Here is a 22,259-nt window from a genome sequence, read left to right on the forward strand (position 1 = left end):
CGGGGGTTTGATTACCAAAAAGCCGGACATGTCCAGGAAAAACCAAACATATGGTAACCCTAATTTATTAGTCACGGTCTAATAAATAAGTTCTGGCATAGGTGGCAAATCTCAAATAAAACATTAAACTTTACCTTGCATTCATTTAGGTTTATGATCCAGAATGATTAATACCCTCAATCTTGGATTAAAAAAAAGAAAGAAAGAAAATACTGTGATGTTCAGGTTCCGTTTAAGTATTTACTTAAATACTATATACTTAGTAAATGTGTGAAGTACATTTACTATTTACATCCATCAAGACAGACAATCACAACCAAACATGAACAGTAAGTTATTAAATATCTTGTATTTCAGGAATATTTTCAATTTTAGAGATGCATGTTTCTTATAAGCTACGGTAACAGTGCAGATACTTAAACCATTTTTGCACATACTGCTTTCAAACATATATAAACACCACAACATTAGAAAATTTTAATACAACAAGGAAATGTCTGAGCTAAACAGACACATTAAGGCAAAAAAAGAATGTCTCAAATGTAATCAGTGCCTTTTTCTAACACATTCTTACTAAAAACAATCCTTTATTAAAGACAAAGTTAACTTACAAAACATGTATTAACAAAGACCTGAATTTTTTAATTAAAAAGTTGTTTATGTATTTTATCATTTGTGTCAGTTCATTATTTGTTTTTGCCCAGCAAAAGACCAGGAACCATTATTATAGATTATACATACCGATAACTGAGTTTCATAGACATTGAAGACCAATGTTTCAAGACAAATTGCACTTTTTTAAATATACTTTATACAGTCCATACTAAAAACCTGGGATAGTAAAGATATTTAAGAACCTCATTATTAACCACTTGTACAGTTATTCACCAGTTTCTGGAAGTCATAATTTTAGTTTATAGTCAATCTAACTGTATATCAGATACAATAATTGCCGCCCCCACACACACACACACACCCCAAATATAACCTATTCAGTGCAGTTTTGATTTCCTACTGCTTTGCATTTTCCATTGGTGCAAACATTATTTAGCACAGAAAAATCCATCTCACTGGTGCTCATGAGTCAGTTACAAAAATGCCTGACCACTCAAATGCATTCAGACAAACGCCTTTTAAAATAAAAGGACACACAAAAGATAATCACAATAAATGCACTATTATGTGGGCCCTGACTCCATTAAAAAACAAAAACAAAAGTGAAACCAGCAGAGCCAGCTAAGTAAGGATATAAATTATATAACAAACAGGTTTCCAGCTCATGAAAGACAATTAGGTTGCTAATCAAACTCTGAAGAGCAAGTTTCACCACACAATCAAAGAAAGGCAGGAGAGCGACTGGAAGAATGTCCTCATGGGCACTATAAGTTGGTTAAAAGGTTGAAGAGGTTGGACAACAATTTTTGTTTCTATGATTAAAAAATGACCCAAAAGCATGAGTGCAGCAAAAGCACTTAGGAGATATGATGTAATTAATCAAGACTTAATGCTAAGGCAGATCCTTCTGCTCACATTTTTCATCTCAAAAACAGTACCAGTAGATATTTGCACTACATATCATCTTGGTATTCCAAATACTTTGCTGTGATGGCTTCCTCAAGATGAATTCCTGCACTCCCCATTAATGCAAATGCTGGATACATTGTACCAGAGCAGTCTACCTGGCGCTCATAGAGGCATTTCATGTGGTCTGCATCATAGAATCCAACTTTGCCTCTGTCACAGTCAAGGCAGATTCCTATACAAGATGGCATTGGAAGAATTCTATTTGCAGAATCTTTGGGAGCAGTAGGTGCCTTGGGAATAAAGAATTTATTCATGCCTAAAGTAATCAATGTGAAAGGCTGTGATGAGTCAAAGCAGGTATCTTCACTCCCACTGTCGTGACCGCTGTCTTGTTCATATCTAGAATCAAAGAGTACAATTTTCTCAACGAACAAATCATAGTCAGAAGGCTTTACGTTATTTTAAACTGAAGTATTTTATGAACAGATAACACTATATTTAACTTCTGGCTCTGCAACAGATGCTCAAAATGGATGTTCAATCTCAAACTGTTTTATGAGCATTGGAAGGAAAAACATTTGAATTTGGACTTCCTCACATGGTGTACACTGCTCAGCATTCAAACCAAACAATTCTGCTAATCCTTCACTGACTCAAAGATTGGTTAGGGGTTTTCTGATTTTTGGCTTTTATAAAAGATTGATGCAGCTAGTCCCATCAGGCTGACGGGTTCTTGCCAGAGTTGACAACTCAGACGTGGTGCATCTCATTGACATTAGGAATTCTATTTTGAAGAGTTCTACATAGATCTCATCAGTATAGTATCTGACCTCACCTGAATGTTAGTGAATTTAGTTTCACAAGAACTTTGTGACGTAAAATAGAACTATCCTTATGTCGCAGAGAAAGAAACTGGCACCAGCGTCATGAATTGACCAAGGTTGCACCCAATCTGTTGCAGAGCCGGAAGTTAAATCCAGAGCTCCTGATTCCCAATCCTTTTCTTGACCACCAGACCATTTGGAAATCTGTCCAAGTGGCAAGGTTCCAAGATTTATTGCACAAACCTCTTGCCGTGCTCTGGTTCATACAGCATTATCTGTGACGTTTTGGTCCCTCCAGGAATCAGAATACCCTGAATGTATAACCTCTTCACATGGATTCTCCATCTCACGGTAGATGCATCCATGATTATTACAGTTGTGACTGAATATATTTGGAAGTCCTTCATTTGTACTTTGCCCCTTGACTGCTACCAAGCCAGCAAATCTTACTCCAGTGCAGTGCTATGCCTGCAACCAGTGAGACTCTGAGGTCCACTAAAGTAGACTATTACAGAAACATGTCTCAGGTATTATTACAGTGTCCATTCCAAGACCTAACAGGCCCACTGAACTCTGGGAAAGCCTTCTTACCACAGCCTATGATATCCTGGACACTTGCAATGGCTGAAAAGTCATGGAAAGCTATGTAAAGAAAGACACCAATATACTTCAATTGTCTCCAGGGGACAAACTAGGGTTTTGGATAATTTAGACATCAATAGTAATTGCTAGCTTCTCAGGAAGTCAACCAACTGCTGAAAACGTACAGTAATTTTTCTTTAGATCAGAGGTTCCCTGGACTGCTTCCCATCTCTTCTTTCACCCCTCCACCTTCCCCCACATGATTGCTGAAGCTAACCAACTGGAACCAATTAGAGGTAATTACGGTCAACTCTTAATTCTACCAAATGGAAAGCTGTCCCTTTAAATTTATTTTAAAAGATTCACTCTTAAAAAAAAAAAGTTATACAAAGATCTACCACATTTACCTTGGGCTGGTTACATCACGGGGATTATGGAGCCATTCTTGTAGTTTAGTGTTAGATGCAACTCCCACTTTCACCAAGTATGAATAAGATTCCACATGAAAAGCCCAAAAGTGCTTCCCTTTTGTGATTCCAGTGTCTCCAATGATGTAGTCCAGAGTTGTGTAACACCCCACTTGGATACGTTCAGCCCCTAGCAGCAAAGGAAATCCAGCCCTACTTTCCACAGAGGTTCTCCTTGGATTCAGCATGAGACGTTCACTGTTGAAGCCACATTTATCATCAAAAAGAAAACTAAAGACTAAAAAACAAAAACAAAAATTCACACTAGGTCAATATTTTACCATGGAGTTTTTTGTACTTATCTTACATTTTTTTAAGATGCGCTAACATAAGAGATAAACTACTGGTAGTGCGATACAAGACAGTGTAAAACTCTTACAGCTGATTGCCAACTAGTCAACCTTAATTCATGAAAAAATGCATGCTTATTTATTCATTCACACACACGTGGGCCATAAGGATCACAGCAGGTTGCAAATTTAAAATTTACTTGAAAATGGGCATAGGTTAAAGAGAAACTGTAGGCATTGTATATTATTCCGTTATGGAGTAACTTATACTTGGTATACCTGGAGCTGCAGGTGTGTGTAAAATAACTTCCCTGCTCCAGGGGCTACAGATAGATCCTTTATATCCTCGGACTCTAAAGGCATAGCTGCTGTTATTTTCAAGGTCAGAGATTACTTTACTCTTGCTGCAGGCTTCAATCTCTTGCCATGTTGCATTCTCCTCTTCTCTATTAAGTTTACGGTATTCAAGGATATAGGTATCAGCTGAATCTTCCTTCACTATATGTTCCCAACAGATCAAAGCTTTATTATACATTCTGCTCTTCTCCTCATTGATCTCTGGTACATCTAGACCTGGAATAGCCATAAGATACAAGAAAAAACAAAACAAAACATATTTTTGTATGTAAGCAGCTACTAGTATTAGTTTTAGAACTACATACCATTGGTGTACAAATGGCTTATGAAGTAATGGAAAGTTCTTCCTCCCATGATGAAAGACATAGAATCAGAGATTATTAGGGTTGGAAGGGACCTCAGGAGGTCATCTAGTCCAACCCCCTGCTCAAAGCAGGACCAATCCCCAACTAAAGCCCTAAATGGCCCCCTCAAGGATTGAACTCACAACCCTGGGTTTAGCAGGCCAATGCTCATGTTCTCTGTACTCATGTTGAAAGTTTCCAGAATTCCTTATCTATATATTTAAAATGTCAAGAAACTATAGAAAGTTTAAAAAAGAAATCTATGTATGTTGTGCGAGGCACAAAAACTTCTAGTTAGATCAAGTATTATTGCCAATCTAAAAGATACTTCTAACCATCAAAGAACAATCCTGATATAAGAGTATTAGCAAATAGCTACTGAAATAGTTTTTGGTGCCAATACCTCTAAACACAAATGTCAATTATTGTGGTTACTTATAAAGTTGTTCTGTGTTCCAGGTTACATTAGGTTTCTATTGTATCTCATTTTTACCCATGCACACACACTAATAGTATTTTTCCATTTTCGGAGTTATGATGATACTGCGTGTTAAGATGGAGAGAGTTCCACTCATGCTCTCAGGCCTAGTCTAGGCTTAAAAATTAGACCCAAGCTACGTCAGTCAAGACTGAAAAATTTTGCACCCAGGGCATCATAGTTAAGGCTAAGATTTTGTTGCAGTTTTTTTTAGTAAAAGTCACGGACAGGTCACGGGCAATAAAAAAAATTCATGGAGCCCATGACCCTGTCCCTGACCTTACTAAAAGTAACTGGGGTCAGGGCTAAGGGGGGAGGAATGGAATCGGGGTGAGGTGGGAACCAACAGGCGGGCACAGCCCCGGCCCCAGTGGCCACAGCGGATGATGAACAGCCCCCTGCTCCAAATCTGGCCGCAGCTGTGGGACAGGAGTGCATGGCCCCAGCTCCAGCTCCCGCCAAGCTCCGGAGGCAGCCCTGGGGAGACATGAGGAGGATACACAGCCCCCATGGCAGCTGCCAGACAGAGACGCGGGGCTGGGACGCAGCACGGGGGGCACATAGTCCCCACTCTGGAGCTGGCCGTAGTTGTGGGACGGCGTGCACGGCTGCACCTGCAGCCCCTGCCAAGCCCTGGGTGTGAGGGGGCACATGGCCCTGGGACACCACGAGAAGGGTGCATGGCCCACAATGAGGTCCCTGCCACGGGGCTGGGTCACATGGCCCTGGCTGCAGCATGCTCCCCACTGCAGCCCCTGGTGGAAGCCACGGGACTGGGATGCTGTGGGGGGGCGGTGGCGCAGCGCAGCCACAGGGACCACACAGTTCCTGCTACAGAGCTGCCTGCAGCCCCTAAACAAGGGCTCACAGCCTGGCTGCAGCTCCCCACTGCCCCCCTAAGCTGCAGAGCAGGGGCTGCAGGGTACTGGTTCCAGCCATCCAGCCCCAGTTGCAGGGTTGGGGCGCACAGTCCTGCCTCCAGTTCTGGCTTCAGCTGCTGACAGCTGAAGTGGAAGAAATCACGGAATCCATGACTAAACCATAACCTTAATCGCAGTAAGGAGGGCCTAAATTCCTGGTGTAGACGCAGCTAGGTCAATAGGAGGATTCTTCCGTGACATAGGAACTTCTCGAAGGCATTATATTAACTACATTGATGCAAAAAAACAACCTTCCGTTGATCTAGGAAGCATCTACACTATAGTGACACAGCTGCAGCACCACAGGTGTGTGCTATAGCACAGTCATACCCTTAGTAAACATGGAGCTACGAGACTGAGAAGCTTGAAGTTTCAGAACATATTGTTGGGAGTGTAGAAATCTGTCTCCATAAAAAGCTTTTTCCTGATGGAAAGCAGCTTTTGGGAGGCGCATCAGGGATCTCTGCAGCCATGGTCTGAAGAGCTTGGGAATCCTACCTAAACCTAGCCTCCCATCAGAGCTAGCACCACCACCTGGGCCACAACTCAGGAAAGAGGTAATAGAAACAACCACCTTTATTGAACTTACCACTGGAGTAAAAGGACAAATCTCCAAGAACCTCTTCTTGCTTTGTTATATCAACCACATAATCTTCAAAAGAAGTTTGAGCTGCTGGCCTGAAACTCTTCAGAGATTCAGTAGCTTTTTGAATTCTGAAAGGGAAGTGGGGGTGGGGAGAGAAGATACATAGACAGAGATATAATTTAGCAAAGTAGGGCTACATTCACAAGGGGAACGGGATGAGACTTTGGGTATGTCTACACAACCAAAAAGGTCCTGTGGCAAGGAGTCTGAGAACTCAGGTCAACGGGTCCATGCTATGGGGCAAAAAAAATAGCAGCGTAGACTTTCCTGCTGAGACTGGAGTTGGGCTCTGAGACCCTTCCCCCTCACTGGGTTTCAGAGCCTGGATCCCAGACCGAGTAGGAATGCCTACACTGCTATTTTTAGCCCTATGGGCAGGAATCTGAGTCTGTAGACCCAAGCTCTGGGATTCGCTGCTATGGGTCTTTGGTTTTGCAGTGTAGACGTACCCTTAGGCTCTGAGTACTGCAACACCTAACTTTTAGGCTTCCTAAAAGGCACCTACAGGAATTCACTACCCCAGACACCCTATACAATGCATGGGAACAGTTAGCTGCCTAAGAAGGGATTCAGAGAAGCCAGCATGCTGAGCAGACAGCCACCTAAGCTAGCTGACAGCAAATGCTAAGGAGAGAGGTCTAAGCCCTGCCCCTCAAAAGGAAGTTAGATGCCTAACTCCAGGCCAGAAGAAGCACGCTTACCAGACTGGACCTGGCAAGAAGGAATAGGCAGAGGAACACCTGGACTTAGGTGTAAGCTAGGTGCCAAATTTTTCAGTACTGTCAAGATTTAGATGGCTTTGCATATACCCACCAGCATGGTTCAAGGGTTTTGTGAATGCTAGTAGTGCCTAAATGTTGGTCTTAGGCACCTAACTATCCTTTAAAGCACCTTTGTCTCCCCTGTGAATCTGACCTATAGTGTATCGAAAACAGCATTAAAATACAAAGCATGAAGTCCTGCTGTCCTGGGCAAAACTCCCACTGACGTCACTGGAGCCAGGCTTTCACCCAAAAACTTTTAACATTGTACACTGTGACAGAGAAATCTGACAAGGTAACAGATTAAAACTGATATTTCTATTTACACATTTCAGTTTTGTAAACATGCCACCACAAAAATAGCTTAAAGAACAAGATGACTATTCATTGCCCCTAATGGAGATCAGCTTTTAGGATCAAAGAGGTTAGAGGCAGAAAATACCTATTAGATCATCAAGTCTATCCCTTTGCAAATTCATATATAGTCTCCCTGCCAACAGTAGGATATGTATTCATCCAAGAGTGTTCCACTTTGTTTGTCATTTTGCAAGGGATGAATTTTTGACTTTTCATCTGCATACAGTGTTTCCTATATTACGATGCAACTTAAGAATTGCCACCTCAATAAGATTGAACTCATTAAATTAACCTCTACACAATGAGCATCAGCTACATCCAAAATTTTATTTAACAAACAGCAATATCTTAATACACGTGAAAGATATGATAGAAATAAGACAAAACTTTAAAAACACTCTTTATAACATAAGATAAAATACCTAACATGGAGCTGTTTTGCTGTTTGAACAAAGCAAGATTGGTCTGTTTCTTTAAGCACTTCTTGAGCATATCCCACAAGACCATTGTTTTCCAGAAGTCCTTGATATTCTTCTATTTGGGTTTGGAGTTTCTCTAGTCTTAAGTTCTTGGATGCCTCAATTGCCCTCAGAGCAGCTGATCTCCTCTCTTCCAAAACCTCGAACAGCTTGTCAAAGTTATTAGATGCTTCTTCTTTAGCCCTCTCACCATTGCACTATTACAAAATACAAAGTACATTTAAAAAACAAAAGAACTCATTCTGTAGTACTTTGAAATCTTATGGGAAGCAATAGAAGGTTTTATGAAAATTTTTCAAAAACAGCATTGCAAAGTTCTACTCATTCATGGCAAATAATTTTTGATGGGCAAAACAGACGTCAGTATTTTCATCATCAAAATAAAGAGCAACTGAGTAGATTTTGTGCCTGAGTTGGGAAACGGTCATGACAATTTCACAACTTTAATGTAGTTAGGTGAGTGGACAGGAAAATGCTTCTCTGCTCAGCCAATGCAAACCCTTGAACCATGCAAGGCATTTCTCCACCTACATCATCCCGCAAGGATTTAAACTGATTCTTGAACAACTTCTGTGATGGCAGCTCTACAACTTTATGTGAGAGTGGAATAATTTAAGCCCTGGAGAACACTAAGAAGTTTCCTTAGAGCTAATATTCATGTATATTTCCCATGTAAACGGAGAGTTATTTCCATTATATGCGAGTAGAAACATGATTTTTAAAAGAATATTTCTTTTATTCTATATTTCTAAAATATAGTAAGTGAAAACTCCTGGACCTATTATATTTTCCATTCTCTCTGCACACGCTCTTTGCTTATGTAATACCAGCTTCTTCTCAGCCCCTTATGTCTTATATATAAGCTTTTTTCCCAGCCTGAACTTCCTACACTTTCTCATTCTGTTATTTCCTTAAATTTTATTTTGACTGTATTATAGTCTAACTACAATTTAAGATGGAAGAGACCTATTAGATCAAGTTCCTCTTCTGCAGGAGGGTCATTGAATATTATTTCTATTTAGCTATAGAATGTAGCACCTATACATTTCTAGTTCAATGGGGACCCAATGCAGATTGGAAGACATTCCCTGTCCTAAAAAATATATAGCATAATGGGATGTTATCAAACATTAAATTTAGTATATTAGTCAAAAATGGTTTAACTCCAGACAAGCAACTTTTGATTATTTTGTGCATTGTCACTCACACTGTAAAGTTCTACTTTGAAGCATCTGTTCATCCCAATTTGCAGAACATATACAATTTTTATTTACAGTGTAAAAGATGACAGTCTAGAGAAAATACATAAGAGCACAACCTTTTCTTTGAGAGAGCGCGCGCGCATGAATGTCTAACAAAAAAAAATCTGACCAATAAGTTATTCCTACCTCTGTTTCTTTCATTAAAAGACCCAATTCAGAAATTTGACCTTTCACCTGGCTCTCCTTACTAATGAGGTATTCTATGTCCTTTGAAAGTTTTTCCTGTAGAAATAGAATAGTAAGTTAGAAGAAATAGGATAATATACCTACATTGGCAGTTGGTGCACGTAAGTCATATACAAGACAGACGTCCAATGCTCAATTTGAGTTGTTCAGTTAAATTTACCTATTTACAGAAGACCAACAGCCAGCCATGGATTATATATAAGCAATAGATTACAGGAACGACAGGTCACTGATCAGCTCTACCTGGTGATCTGTATGCAGTGTCAGATGTTTCCAAGGATGGTGAAAAATCTCTATAATGCACCTAAGTTCATGCTATAGTGTACCATACGCCATCGAAGGACATTTCTTCCCAACCTCAGAAACCAATTTTCTCATACCCTGAAGAGTGAGATTTAAGGTCTTTGTGATAATTACTAATATTTATATAAATGAAATATAAATGTAATATCTTAAAAACACTATGGTAATTAAGATGATTAGGACTGGCAGAATTTGACTTTATATTATTTTGATAAAAATAAAAACTAAATATTTGTAGTTATCTATTTAATTTTTCACAGTTGCAGGATATTACTGGGGGGAGGGGGTCATAAAATAATTTAATTTCAGTAGACACTGGGATTCAAAAAGTTAAATTTTTAACTGTAAAAACACAAAAAGTGTCCTTAAATTAAACTCTAGTAAGTTCCCATGGAGCCTTTTTCTTACTTTGCCTACATGTAAATTGTGATTATCCATCAATGGAAGTTTGTGCATTGGTTCGTGTACACCGTGAATTTGACTTTAACCAAAAGTTACCAATAAAAATCTTCCAAGACTAATTAAGATTGAGTTTGGAGTTTCTGAATATTTTGCTTCTGTAGCTCATTATTTTTCACCAGAACCAGAAAGTTGGAAATACTGCAAGGATAGTGTAACATAAATAGCCAGTGCTGGAAACTGAATGAAAAAGAAACCCTATCCTAGACCAAGTAGCTCAGATAAACAACACTCCCACTTCCCTACCCCACAAAAAAGGAAAAACAAGTATTTTAAGTTTGCTCTACAGTTTATATATATATATATACACACACACACACACATATATACACACATATACACACACACACACACACACACACACACACTCTAGTTCAATTTTGGTTTAATTTAACTTGTGGTTCTTTTAGGCTTCTAGAACCTGCTTCAGCTATGGGACAAATTTGCTTTTCACTATTTAAAAAACAATTTCATCATTTGAAATTCCGTTTGCTCCTTTGTTTTTTAGTCAGTTCCTCCCCAAGTCATAAGACAAGAGTCTGTTTTACCTGAATAGCTAGAGTGAGCTGAGCTATACTGGCCAGTAGTGCCATGTTCTTAGAATCATAGAATATCAGAGTTGGAAGGGACCTCAAGAGGTCATCTAGTCCAACCCCCTGCTCAAAGCAGGACCAATTCCCAATAAAAATTTCTTAACTTTTTTGAAGTCTGTACTTTAGAGTGAGCTAAAAGAAACATTAATGGAAACATTTTATAAAGATGGGCAGATAAGGTTTATCATTTTATATGAGCCAGAGTATGTAGTGTTGTGTATTGTTTTAGATAGAATTAACACCCACTCACATGATTTAAGAAACTAGTTACATCATCATGTTCTATTGTGCAACAGCCACATGGATAAGGCATTAATTACAACATCCTCTAAATGCAAAAGCCTGGGAGTGTTTATAACATGCAATACCTTACACAGTTTTCTTAAGACAAACTGAAAAGACAAGACATTTAGTCTTACCTTGAGAGTTTTGTAGGCAGTGCTCATGGTTGTTACTCTATGATTTGCATGAGACCCACCCAATTTACAAAGATGACACACAGGCCTTCTGCAAATTTCACAGTACATGTTTACCCTCTCCATTTCATGTTCTGGACACATCAAGATCTGCCAAAAATAATAAGAATGAACTGTATTTCAGAAAAACATCTAACAGCTCATTAAGGTACAGTATAACAGTAAATCAATCCCACTGGACAAACTCAAGTAATTTACGTTCATTTTATTATAATCCATTGCATTATAATCCATTGCAAGTAATATCAGGAGGGGGGAAAGAAATATTGCCCAGTGGCCTGTGAATAGAAGAACAGAGGTGAAATGAGCAAAATATGCAGTCCTCAAATGAAGCAAACTTTTCCTTTGAATTCCAAGGCTTGGTCTACACTACCCCCCTAATTCGAACTAAGGTACGCAACTTCAGCTACGTGAATAACGTAGCTGAAGTCGAAGTACCTTAGTTCGAACTTACCTTGGTCCACACTCGGCAGGCAGGCTCCCCCGTCGACTCCGCGGTACTCCTCTCGCCAAGCTGGAGTACCGCAGTCGACGGCGAGCACTTCCGGGTTCGACTTATCGCGTCCAGACTAGACGCGATAAGTCGAACCCAGAAGTTCGATTGCCAGCCGCCGAACTAGCGGGTAAGTGTAGCCAAGGCCCAAGTATCAACTTTGATCTTCTTTAGGCTTTTCACTGAAGAAGACAACCTGTTTACCAAGGTGCTACTGAGACAATTTCAAGAGTGCATCATTAGGCTAGAAGTATGAATATTCGGGATTCTATGGTTACAAACTACTGGGCTGGCAAAAAGAAGGGAAGCCCTAATAAAATTCCTTTAAACAGACCTCAAAATATGAGGATTGAATTAATAAGGACATTAGCAGCCACTGTTTGGAAGACAAGCCATTTTTCCACAGGAATGTCTGGCCTTCATAACAGATCACATTTCTACTCCTCATCTTGTCTCTTACTACAATCAAATGAAAGTTACAGCCCTCCAACAAGGTGCAGGTGGAAAAAACCAAGAAGATTATCTTGTCCTTCTCTCAATTCAGGAACAATCATAGTCAGGGCCGGCTCCAGGCACCAGCTTAACAAGCAGGTGCTTGGAGCGGTCAAGGGAGAGGGGCGGCACCTGCATCAGTTCAGGGGCAGCAGGTCCCTCACTCCCTCTAGGAGGGGAGGACCTGTCGCCGAACTGCCACTGCCACCGATCGCGGCCTTTTTTCGGGGGGGCGCTTGGGGTGGCAGAAATGCTGGAGCTGGCCCTGATCATATTATATGCTTCTCTGATCCCCACCACACGCATCACCAAGTGCTATCAAGTCTGGTTTTAAATGAATCAAATAGATGACTGGGAACATTGTTTAGAGGACTAATACTTCACGCATTCAAGTCATGGCCTAACAAAGCATGTGATGCAAGTGCACATTTAATCTTACATAAGAGTGCTGGCATCCCTTAATAAGGCCATCACAAAAGCTTTAATGTACACCACATTAAAAACCACTTACCTTGGGCCTGAAGTTAGTAGTTGGTCCTACATACTCATGCTGGGCTTTTACAGTTCCCCAAGGATGATGTATTTTGAAGCATTCGTTGCAATAGCTTGCACTGCAGTCCATGCAACTCTTTGTAGATTCTTGAGGTGGAGGTTTGCAGGCATCACACATAATAGCAGTGGCTGCCCTGGCTGCCTGCCTGTATCTTTCCACAATAGTTTCCAGGGTGAAATTTCGAAATAAGCCATTGATGCCACGTTCTCCCAGATCCACATCATGCCGGCAGCCAGGACAAGGAAAAATGGTCGTCTTAGGAGTCAGTGAATTGCGTTTCCAGCCTGTATAGATGGCAAGTCCTAGTTTAGTTACAACATAACAGGAAGAATGATTAGCATGAGAAAGGGGGAAAGACAGAACCTAACACAAGAATCCACGAGCCTAAATTCTGAGGAAATCCTGAACTACTTTAGCACATGTCATTCAAAGTGGTATAATGTGAATACAGGTGAATTCTGCCAAGCCAAAGAAAATAACCTTTTTTTAAAATTAAACAAGGCATGACCCCTTGTTGGATTCAGAAGATAAAGTAAAAAATTAATTCCAAATGAAATTGCAGTAAAACTATAATAATTCTGACTACAGAATTGCAATGTTGCAATTTTGTTTCTTGCTATAGTAAAATATGCCAATAGTGCTACACTCATGCCTTTATCTTCAGAGTAGGCACTGTATGTTCCAGTCATTCTGAAAGACAATACCAGTTAAATTTAGTGATTAATCTCGGCAGAACTGTGCACGATGCGGAAAATGGCCTAATAGGTCTGTATTCATTCCTGGTGGCAAGTCACTTTGGCACAAATGCACTCCGTCCAGTTACTTAAACTTGTCTGATTTTACACAGGAAGGGAATATCTACCCTACTAAGCTTGACAAATTTACATGGTAATTACATGAATGTGAAAAGCTGAAACACAAATCACTAACAGACCAAGAGTTACCATAATAAATCTAGTTTTGGATACCACATGGTTAAAGTCTCCGACACTTTCTGGAATTCACATTAGTGTTTGGGGTGACTCTGTCCAAAGTGGAGATTGTTTAATCTCAAAAAGTAAGAATAAATAGCAGATGTATGTAGTTGAATTTGAACTTTTACAAGTTTTATTATGGCTGCAACATATCCCAAGGGAGCCACAACTACAAAACAAGACAGGCTGGACATTTAGAACACTAGAAAATCCCAACCAAATCACCCAGTCAATCACAATATGCACAGACTGATTTGGTTTTTCCCAGCTGAATTGCTCAGAATATAGCACTTTTAAACAAGGGTGTCAGAACCATCTCTGTGAAAGGAAGACTACTTCTAGTAAGGTTAAATGAGACAACAGCTCCAAGTCTGGGGGGTGGGGGGGGAGGAGGAGCTAAAAGGAGTTACTGGCAAGAAGTAATGTTCTGCCCTACAACAATAGAAGTTTCAACATAGCCAATCAATTGGCTATTTTCATGGCTTCGGTTACCAGTCAAGGGGAATCCGAGCACCAAGAAGAGGTATCTAGTTTTTTTGAAGGTTTTATAGTTTCACCTAGTCTGTATTAAAGAAAATATCAGCTTACTTAGGCTTAAAGGAATTTTGCTCTACTTTTAGTTGGGGAATATAGTGCATTATGGTGACATCAAATAACTGTGCACAAAACTCAAGAATTCCCCTGCTCCTTCTCTCAATAGCTATTCCATCTTCCCTTGTTCAAAGACTGGGATAAAGTGGCTAACTTCACCACGTGCGCACACACACACACACACACACACACACCTGTTTCCATTTTGAGTCTGCAAAACTTGGGATAGCTCAACACTCCTACAAAGCCTCAGACAGGAAGTACTTAATTTATTTCATTCTTGTGCAAAGAAATAGGAGGCGCATCAGCCAAAAGGAGGCAATTTAAATAAATTCAAAATTGACTAAACTGGTATTTAGGCCTGGTGCATATCCTCCCCTCCTTCTCCTGCCATTAAGCTTTAAGTGATGCTTCTGTAACTAGAGCATGGCATTACCAACCTTTTCTCAAAAATGTTTTCAGATTCTGAGAATTGTGTTGCTATGACTCATGCAACTGTAAATTAAGGCAATTTCCTCTTTTCTTTTTATGCATATGTTGGATCCCTTACCACCAAATTCTAAGGGAGAATGTCTCCCACCAACATAGCTTCCACCTCTCAGAGAGGTGGAGTAATTATGCTAATGGGACAGCGCTCTTCCATCGGCACAGCGCTTCTTCACCAGACGTGCAGCTGTGCCAACATAGCGCTGTAGTGTAGACTTGCTCTAAGTCTTATAATTTATTAAGCTCGTTTAATTCTTTTCAAGAATAATTATTTTCTAAAAGGAAATTAGACAATATCTCTATTTAGTCAGCTGTCTTAATTCAGAAAAAAATTATATAGTTTCCCAGAATTTTGAAAGTTTACCTCGAGTATTAAGATTCCATTACATGCAAAGCTATCTATCTGCCCCTAATATATCAACCAAATCAGAATTTTCTTCACAACTTCCAGCATTCTGCAACCTTTCTTTAAAAATATTCACACCAGGAACTAAACACCCTTTTTATAACCTTTACTTTAGGGTGAAAGAACTGTTTTTCAAAATATGTTCGATATGGCAGGTATGTATATGCTTCTGGAATTGAAAGGCCCATAGAGTGAGCAAGTGTGCACAAGCAGACAGTGATCTCCAATTCAGTAGGTTCTGTATTTCTGTCTAGACAGCCTACAGAAAGATGGCCAGCTCAGATTTATGAATAAATACAATTAAACTGATTAGTGTAGTTAAGGGAACGTACAGATTTCTGGCTACAAAGGAATCCAAAGTGTTTGGGTACTTACTTGCAGTGAATTTAATAACCCAAGCCGGATGCCCTGCAAGACCTGTAACTTGGCATAGATGAGCAACACACATGTAATGGATGAAAACAGTACTGATTTAAAAGCCTTATTTAAATGTACACCCAGACATATGCACTTAAGTTTAAATAATGCACCTTCAGACACTTCAAAGAGAGCCTGAAAGGTCTGAGAAGAAGGATTATTTGGCATTCAAACCATGCAGTGAAGAGTAGCAAGATAAAAGCAAGAGAATACTCACGTTCACTAATTAAGCAAATAAATAATGAAAAATAATGGTAGCTTGTAAAAACACAGCACATGAGCAGTTTAACATGCCAGCTAAATGAGCAATGACAAAAAGCAAAACAGGTGAAAAAAGTATAGTGCAGTGGTCATGTTTAAAATCAGAACAATCAAACTCTTATCCAATAGCATGCTTTTGAAGTCTGGACCAAGTGACACACAGAAGTGGCGTTAATATTTATTTAACCCAGAAGTGAGTTAGTTGCCAACCAATTGTGGCCTTTCATTCTGTCACTTAAAACACAAAATCAGACCATGGTAATGACTACATGCTTTACATATATACTGGTGACACCATACCTAGAACAACACATTCAGTGGCCAGGAAATCCAAAAGATCTTAAAAAGATGCTCCATCCCTTTTTGTTAAATTTACTCCAATAATTTGATTTTTCTTAGACTCGTGACTACTTCATGGCATTTAAGCCCTCTCAAGAGGCGAAGATAATTTTTCTAGTTAAAATAGCACCATATGCTAAATAGTTTTAGATACATGAAGAATTAGCCTCATCACTACTAATGGCTGCTCTCTCCAATTTTTTTTAAGTCAAATATAGTTGTTAAAAGATAAGATTTCTGTTCCAAAGATGGAGTAAATTGATCACAATGTGTGATGAATAACCAGGTAGATTAATATATTATAGTTAATGAGATGGGTTTTGTTCCTCATTCACAAAAGCAAAAAGTTAAATTTTGCAGATATACAAAATCCAATTCTGCCAACAATTAATCACATGCTTATGTTTACTAACATGAGTAGTAAGTCAAGGCATTAAAATTGCACACATTTTATCTAAATCTTTTTTTTAAATGTTTTCCTCTAAGAGTGTGCTAGGTCAACATTTACAACGTAGAACAGCATAATATGTGGCAGTTAAAACCAGAAAAGGGATAATGCACCTTAAAAATATAAATTGCTTGTTTGTGTTTTTCAGATAAAATATGATATCACCAGTATTCTGTGATTATGGTGGATATGAACACTGAATTTGTGGAGGGGTTAAAAAGATTAAAGGATACTTTAAAGGTCAACTGGATTTAGGGTGACCAGAAGTCCCGATTTTATAGGGACAGTCCTGATATTTGGGGCTTTTTCTTATATAGGCTCCTATTACCCACCACCCTCTGTCCCGATTTTTCACACTTGCTATCTGGTCACCCTAACTGGATTCAGCTACAAACCTCTTAAATTAATTAATATTTCCACCTCCCGCCCACAATTAGCATTTTTGTAAGATTCTTAAAAAAAAAAAAGTATGGACTTTCCTTTCTTTTTAGAAAACATAACTTCACTCATATTAGGTACTGCATGAATTTAAAATCTTTCAGTTATAATAATTCTAGGTATTGCTTATAACTAGAGCAGACATATAGCAGAAGTGATTTTTAACTTTTTTTTTAGGCTACTTGAACTGTCTGCAAACTGATGGCAATCTCTATTTTGAGAGATCCTTCATAATTTATTCCATATCATATTTCTAAACATTTGAGTGAAATAAGTTATATTATTTTTTCCTCCAGTTTGATTTTTAGATTTGTGTGTTTAATGTGAAGTTTGGATTCAATTAATAATTTTCTGAAATCCATTCATTTTTTCTCTTTCAACAGTATATACCCAATTTAATCTCTTATAGGTGTACTATAATTTGCAAGACCACAACATTATTTCTCCATTTTTCTGTTTGCTTTGTGCATTTGACAATATTTAAATAAGTGAGTTTCAGTGCTTCCCCTGTTTGTGTGGGCCTGTCACACAGCAACAAAAAGGATTATTTAGCAAGACAGGAAAGTGCAATCGTAAAACCACAAAAATTGGCAGGGAAAATAGGGAGCAGGTTTAATAACTGAAACTATATATTTTTTGTAAATTGGTTATACTTGGGGTTGACTGTGTTCCTTTAAGCACTCTGAACATTTATAAAACAATATGTTGTTTGGGTTTCTTGGGTATATACAGAAACCAAAGCAGAGCTTGATAAGGAAACGCTATCTAAAAACTTGAATTCCTAAATAACAATGTACTGTTACAAACAGCAATTTACAATTATCACATACATGTAGTATCACTTAATCTTTAAGAAAGCTACAAGTGAATTTTCATAATTATAATAAGAACTTGTCAATGTTTCAGTGTCCCTGTGATGAGTGTTGGTATATCACAAGAAAAGCTACTATTACACTACTACTTCCCAGCATTAATTCCACTCAACATTTTGGAACTGACAGGAATAGTCATCTCAGTATTTGAATGTCTGAAGAAGTTGTATAACCAAAGCCCTTCTAAAACAAAAATCACACCGAAACAAAAAAAAACAAAACAAAAAAGGACACACACACCACCAGATATTGGTATATCATTTTGAAGTCTCCTATTTTCCTCACGCCGAGATTCATTTCCTGGATCCCAAAACTACCTTATCAGACTGGCAAGATGGCAGCTTCCTCTTTAGTAGTTATGTATTACATTAAAGTAGGGCTGCCACCCCTGACAGTCCGGGTTTTGGCTTCTGTATCCCAGTGCCATTGAGGGTTGCCAGGTGCCCGGTTCTTTTTCAGAAAGTCTGGTCAAAAAGGAGACCTGGCAGTGTCTGGTCAGATGTGCTGACTGGACACCAAAAGTCCAGTTACCACAGGGCGGGGGGAGGCATGGGGTCATTAATCTATGCCAGCCCCTGCTCAGCTCGGGCTACTTTCTACCTGCAGGCAGGCTCCTTGTCAGGCTACAGAAGCTCTCATCCCAGCCCAGTAGCAGAGGGACCCCCGCTGGAAGGGAAAGTAGCGGAGCACAGGGCTGGATCTTGGGAGTCCGGTTACCAGCCATTAGACAGGTAGCAACCCTATATTTAAGAAACCTTTAAAAAACTGTTTATTCATTCACTCTTCTTTGTGATGAATTACAAATTTATATTGCCATTATTTTCCCTTTAAAAAAAGGATTATAACCGACCATAATTAACAATATATAGAAGATCAATACTTTAATTAGGTATTACTGGAAGTAAAACTACAATCAGTTTTACTGGAACCTGGTTTTATAGCCTCTGAGGAAATGATTCCTTAGGAAAAACAATAGACAGAAATTTTTGGATGGTATACTACAGAAATTAAGAGTAACACTGACAAAAAATATTCTACAGGTTTTAGTCCAGTTGACCTTTAGATCAATTGCAAAACAGAATGAAAAGTTTTTCAGATAATCTTCCATAACTTTGGTCAAGTCTACAAAAGTGTAGCTGATGGACACTGATATTTAAAAACTATATGCTAACCAATTATATTTAAATTAAGATCTAAATGCTACACTATCTACAGCCAGACAAGAAGTGAAGCATTTCTACCTCTCCACCCAAAAGACCTCCGCTGCGTGGCTGTGAACAATGAACAGAAAGCTGTTTTTAGAAACAGAGAATAAATTCACCATTGGTTTACAAAAGATAAAGCAGCAACTCTTTTCTTCTCCACTGCAGTTGCCAGGTGCCCAGGTTGCCAGGTGAAATTAAAAAATATTTAGTTTCCTAATACTCTATACAGTTATAATGCATAAATGGGGGAGAAAAACAAAAATCAAGCTCTCTTTTACTGTATTTCAAGAATCGTTCATCATTTACACAGCATTGGAGACCTAAACACTTTATATGATTTTTGTAGTATAATGGCATTATACTTAAATATTTGCTTTCAAAATTATAAACCACCCCTATATTAATTAAATAATCATAAATTCTCCAATCCATAAAATCAAGGCCAGGATTTTTTAAAGTAAGCATTTGTGTACAGTTTAAGTTAGAGGATAAACCATTTACCAATTTCAGACCTTTTTGGCATTATTATAGCAAACAGCATTCGTAAAAAGCAAGTTATGCAGATAATAGCTCCATAATAGAAACCAATTTGCCTTTGGCACTTAAAGAGTTAAAAGGTCAAGACAGCAATTAGTTTTTACTACTTCACATTAAATTAATTAATTCTTTATTAATCATGTTTATGCCATATATATAGGCTTGGCAGAATTTTTATATACAAAATCAACAGATACCAATGTTTATTTTTGAGCATTTTTTTTATTGGATTTAAATTTTCACAGTTGCAGGAAATTATGGGGGAGGGTCAGACAATTATTTAATGACAGTAGATGCTGAGATTCAAAAAATTAAAATGTAAAGCTTTAACTCACATTATCAACATCATCTGTCAAAATATATAAATAGCCTTATGTCAAACTCTAGTAAGTTCTCAGGCAGTGTTTTTCTTACTTTGCTTATCTTTCCATTTCTATTATTGCCAATGAAAATGTTTTTTCGTTGTTTTGTGTATGCATGGTGAAATTTATTGGTAAGTTAATAAATCTTAATATAGTTATTATAGGACTGGCTACAAGCGTTGTCCTTGGTGTGAGATCTAAGGCACAACTGACCTGGGTAAGTGACTACTCCTTCGGGACTAGGAGTAACATGAATATTGCTGTGATTCTTGGTCTTAAAAGACCATCTATCGTGGAAATACACTCACTCGCCAGGGTGACAAAACAGACCGGAGTATCCTGGGGACCGTCAGTGAATCTGTTCAAGGCTGTTAATGTGCCTGAAGAGTTTGCACATGGTACAGTTGGTTAGGGAAACCTACATTTAGAACTCGCAACCAATTTAGGGTTTGTGTCCTGTTTTTTCAAGTCTGCCCTGAGCTTGGTTCTCATGCTCTTTGGCCACCGTTGGGAGCATTACAAAGTCAATGGGAGCTTTACACATAAATTAGCATTTTGTACCAAGTACTCTGAAAAATCAGTCCCTAGGTGTCTCAGATTGGGCACCCTAAATTACTTGTCACTTTTTTTTTTTTTTTTTTTACAATATTTACAAAAATATAATCTCTGTATTTCCAGTCTTTCATATGTAAAATGGGGATGAAAATACCACCTCACCTCAGAAGTGTTGTAAAGATTAATTAATTAATATTTGTAAATAACTAAGATGTTTGTGAAGAATTAAGGTACTATGATGAGAGTACCACAGAAAATTTCCAGAGGAAATTAATAATTCTGTGTTCAGTGCAGAGTTGGATGGCATGTGGCAAATAGTGCATGGGGTTACATACTGAATAAGCTACCCATTCAATGAGCACTGTTCATCCTACACCAGGGGTCGGCAACCTTTCAGCAGTGGTGTGCCGAATCTTCATTTATACACTCTAATTTAAGGCTTCGCGTGCCGGTAATACATTTTAACGCTTTTTAGAAGGTCTCTCTCTAAGTCTATAATATATAACCAAACTACTGTTATATGTAAAGTAAACAAGGTTTTCAAAATGTTTCAGAAGCTTTATTTAAAATTAAATTAAAATGCAGATCTTTTCAGTTTAGTGTGATTCTTGCCCTTGCTTTTCCTTGCTGAGTTTTCCAATGACTGGCACGTATTTGGATACTTTAAGCTGCACACAGGCTTCTGAGTGATCAGTTGTTAACCGGCTCAGAGAGGTACAGAGGACAGATTTCATGTTTGAAAATACCTGTTCACACAGGTATGTGGATCCAAATGCTGAAAGCATTGCAAATGAAATTTTCTTCAAACAGTTAAATTTCACTGGCAGGGACGTCCAGCAGGTCAAAATAGAGGCCCCATGATCTCTCTCGGTAGCTTCAAGTGCGCTCCACAGATCCACAAACTTTGATATCCACAATTCTGAGCTTTTTAACTGAATGAGTTGCATTTCGAAATCTTCAACACCCATCCACTGAAATACAGACAAATAAATCCAAGTCGCTTTCGTTGAACTTTTCAGGTTTAATTAGAAAAGAAAGCATTGGGCCAAATCGCTGGAAATCTTGAAATCTGTCAGAAAATTTGATTCCAGTTCTTGCATGTACTTTCCAATCTATCGACATTGACAGTGCAACATGTCGATAGCTCTTTTATGTGTTGGAAGTAGCGGAAAGTAGAAGTTTGAATATCCCTAGAAAAAACTGCTAGTTTCACAACAAATGCTTTCCAGGCTTCATAAAGATCCAGAACTGTTTGCCGTGCACCCTGGAGACAGAGGTTAAGTTCGTTCAGGTGAGCAGTGATATCAGTTAGGAACATGAGCTTACACAGCCATTTGTCATTATCCAGTTCAGGGTAGTTTTGTTCTTTTTCCAACAAAAAGGCCTTGATTGCCTCAAAACCGTTTACAAAGAGCACCAAAACCTTGCCACGACTTAGCCACCGAATGTTGCTGTGAAGTGGGATGTCGTTATAAGCCCTGTCCATCTCTTCTAGCAGTGCTTGAAATTGTCTGAGTCAAAG

At 38.6% G+C, this 22,259-nt stretch overlaps 1 protein-coding gene across 8 annotated transcripts in view; it reads right to left on the reverse strand.

Moving 5' to 3' along the window:
- Window positions 1-220: 220 nt before the first annotated feature.
- The window catches only part of TRIM36 (tripartite motif containing 36), a 48,374-nt gene continuing 26,335 nt past the window's right edge, over window positions 221-22,259 (reverse strand). For 5 of the 8 annotated variants that reach the window (XM_065599257.1, XM_008166667.4, XM_065599254.1 and 2 more), the window contains 8 exons: window positions 12,805-13,148; window positions 11,252-11,398; window positions 9,418-9,513; window positions 7,973-8,226; window positions 6,376-6,500; window positions 3,967-4,260; window positions 3,338-3,635; window positions 221-1,923 (listed from right to left, as the gene is read on the reverse strand). In XM_065599257.1, the coding sequence (XP_065455329.1) occupies window positions 1,569-1,923; window positions 3,338-3,635; window positions 3,967-4,260; window positions 6,376-6,500; window positions 7,973-8,226; window positions 9,418-9,513; window positions 11,252-11,398; window positions 12,805-12,963 (1,728 nt within the window). In that variant the 5' untranslated portion in view covers window positions 12,964-13,148 and the 3' untranslated portion in view covers window positions 221-1,568. The remainder of the gene's footprint in view (window positions 1,924-3,337; window positions 3,636-3,966; window positions 4,261-6,375; window positions 6,501-7,972; window positions 8,227-9,417; window positions 9,514-11,251; window positions 11,399-12,804; window positions 13,149-22,259) is intronic. The other 3 variants (XM_005300125.5, XM_065599253.1, XM_065599255.1) reach the window with 1 other exon arrangement.

This window comes from Chrysemys picta, chromosome 6, assembly GCF_011386835.1.
Source record: "Chrysemys picta bellii isolate R12L10 chromosome 6, ASM1138683v2, whole genome shotgun sequence".
NCBI classification, from domain to species: domain Eukaryota; kingdom Metazoa; phylum Chordata; order Testudines; family Emydidae; genus Chrysemys; species Chrysemys picta.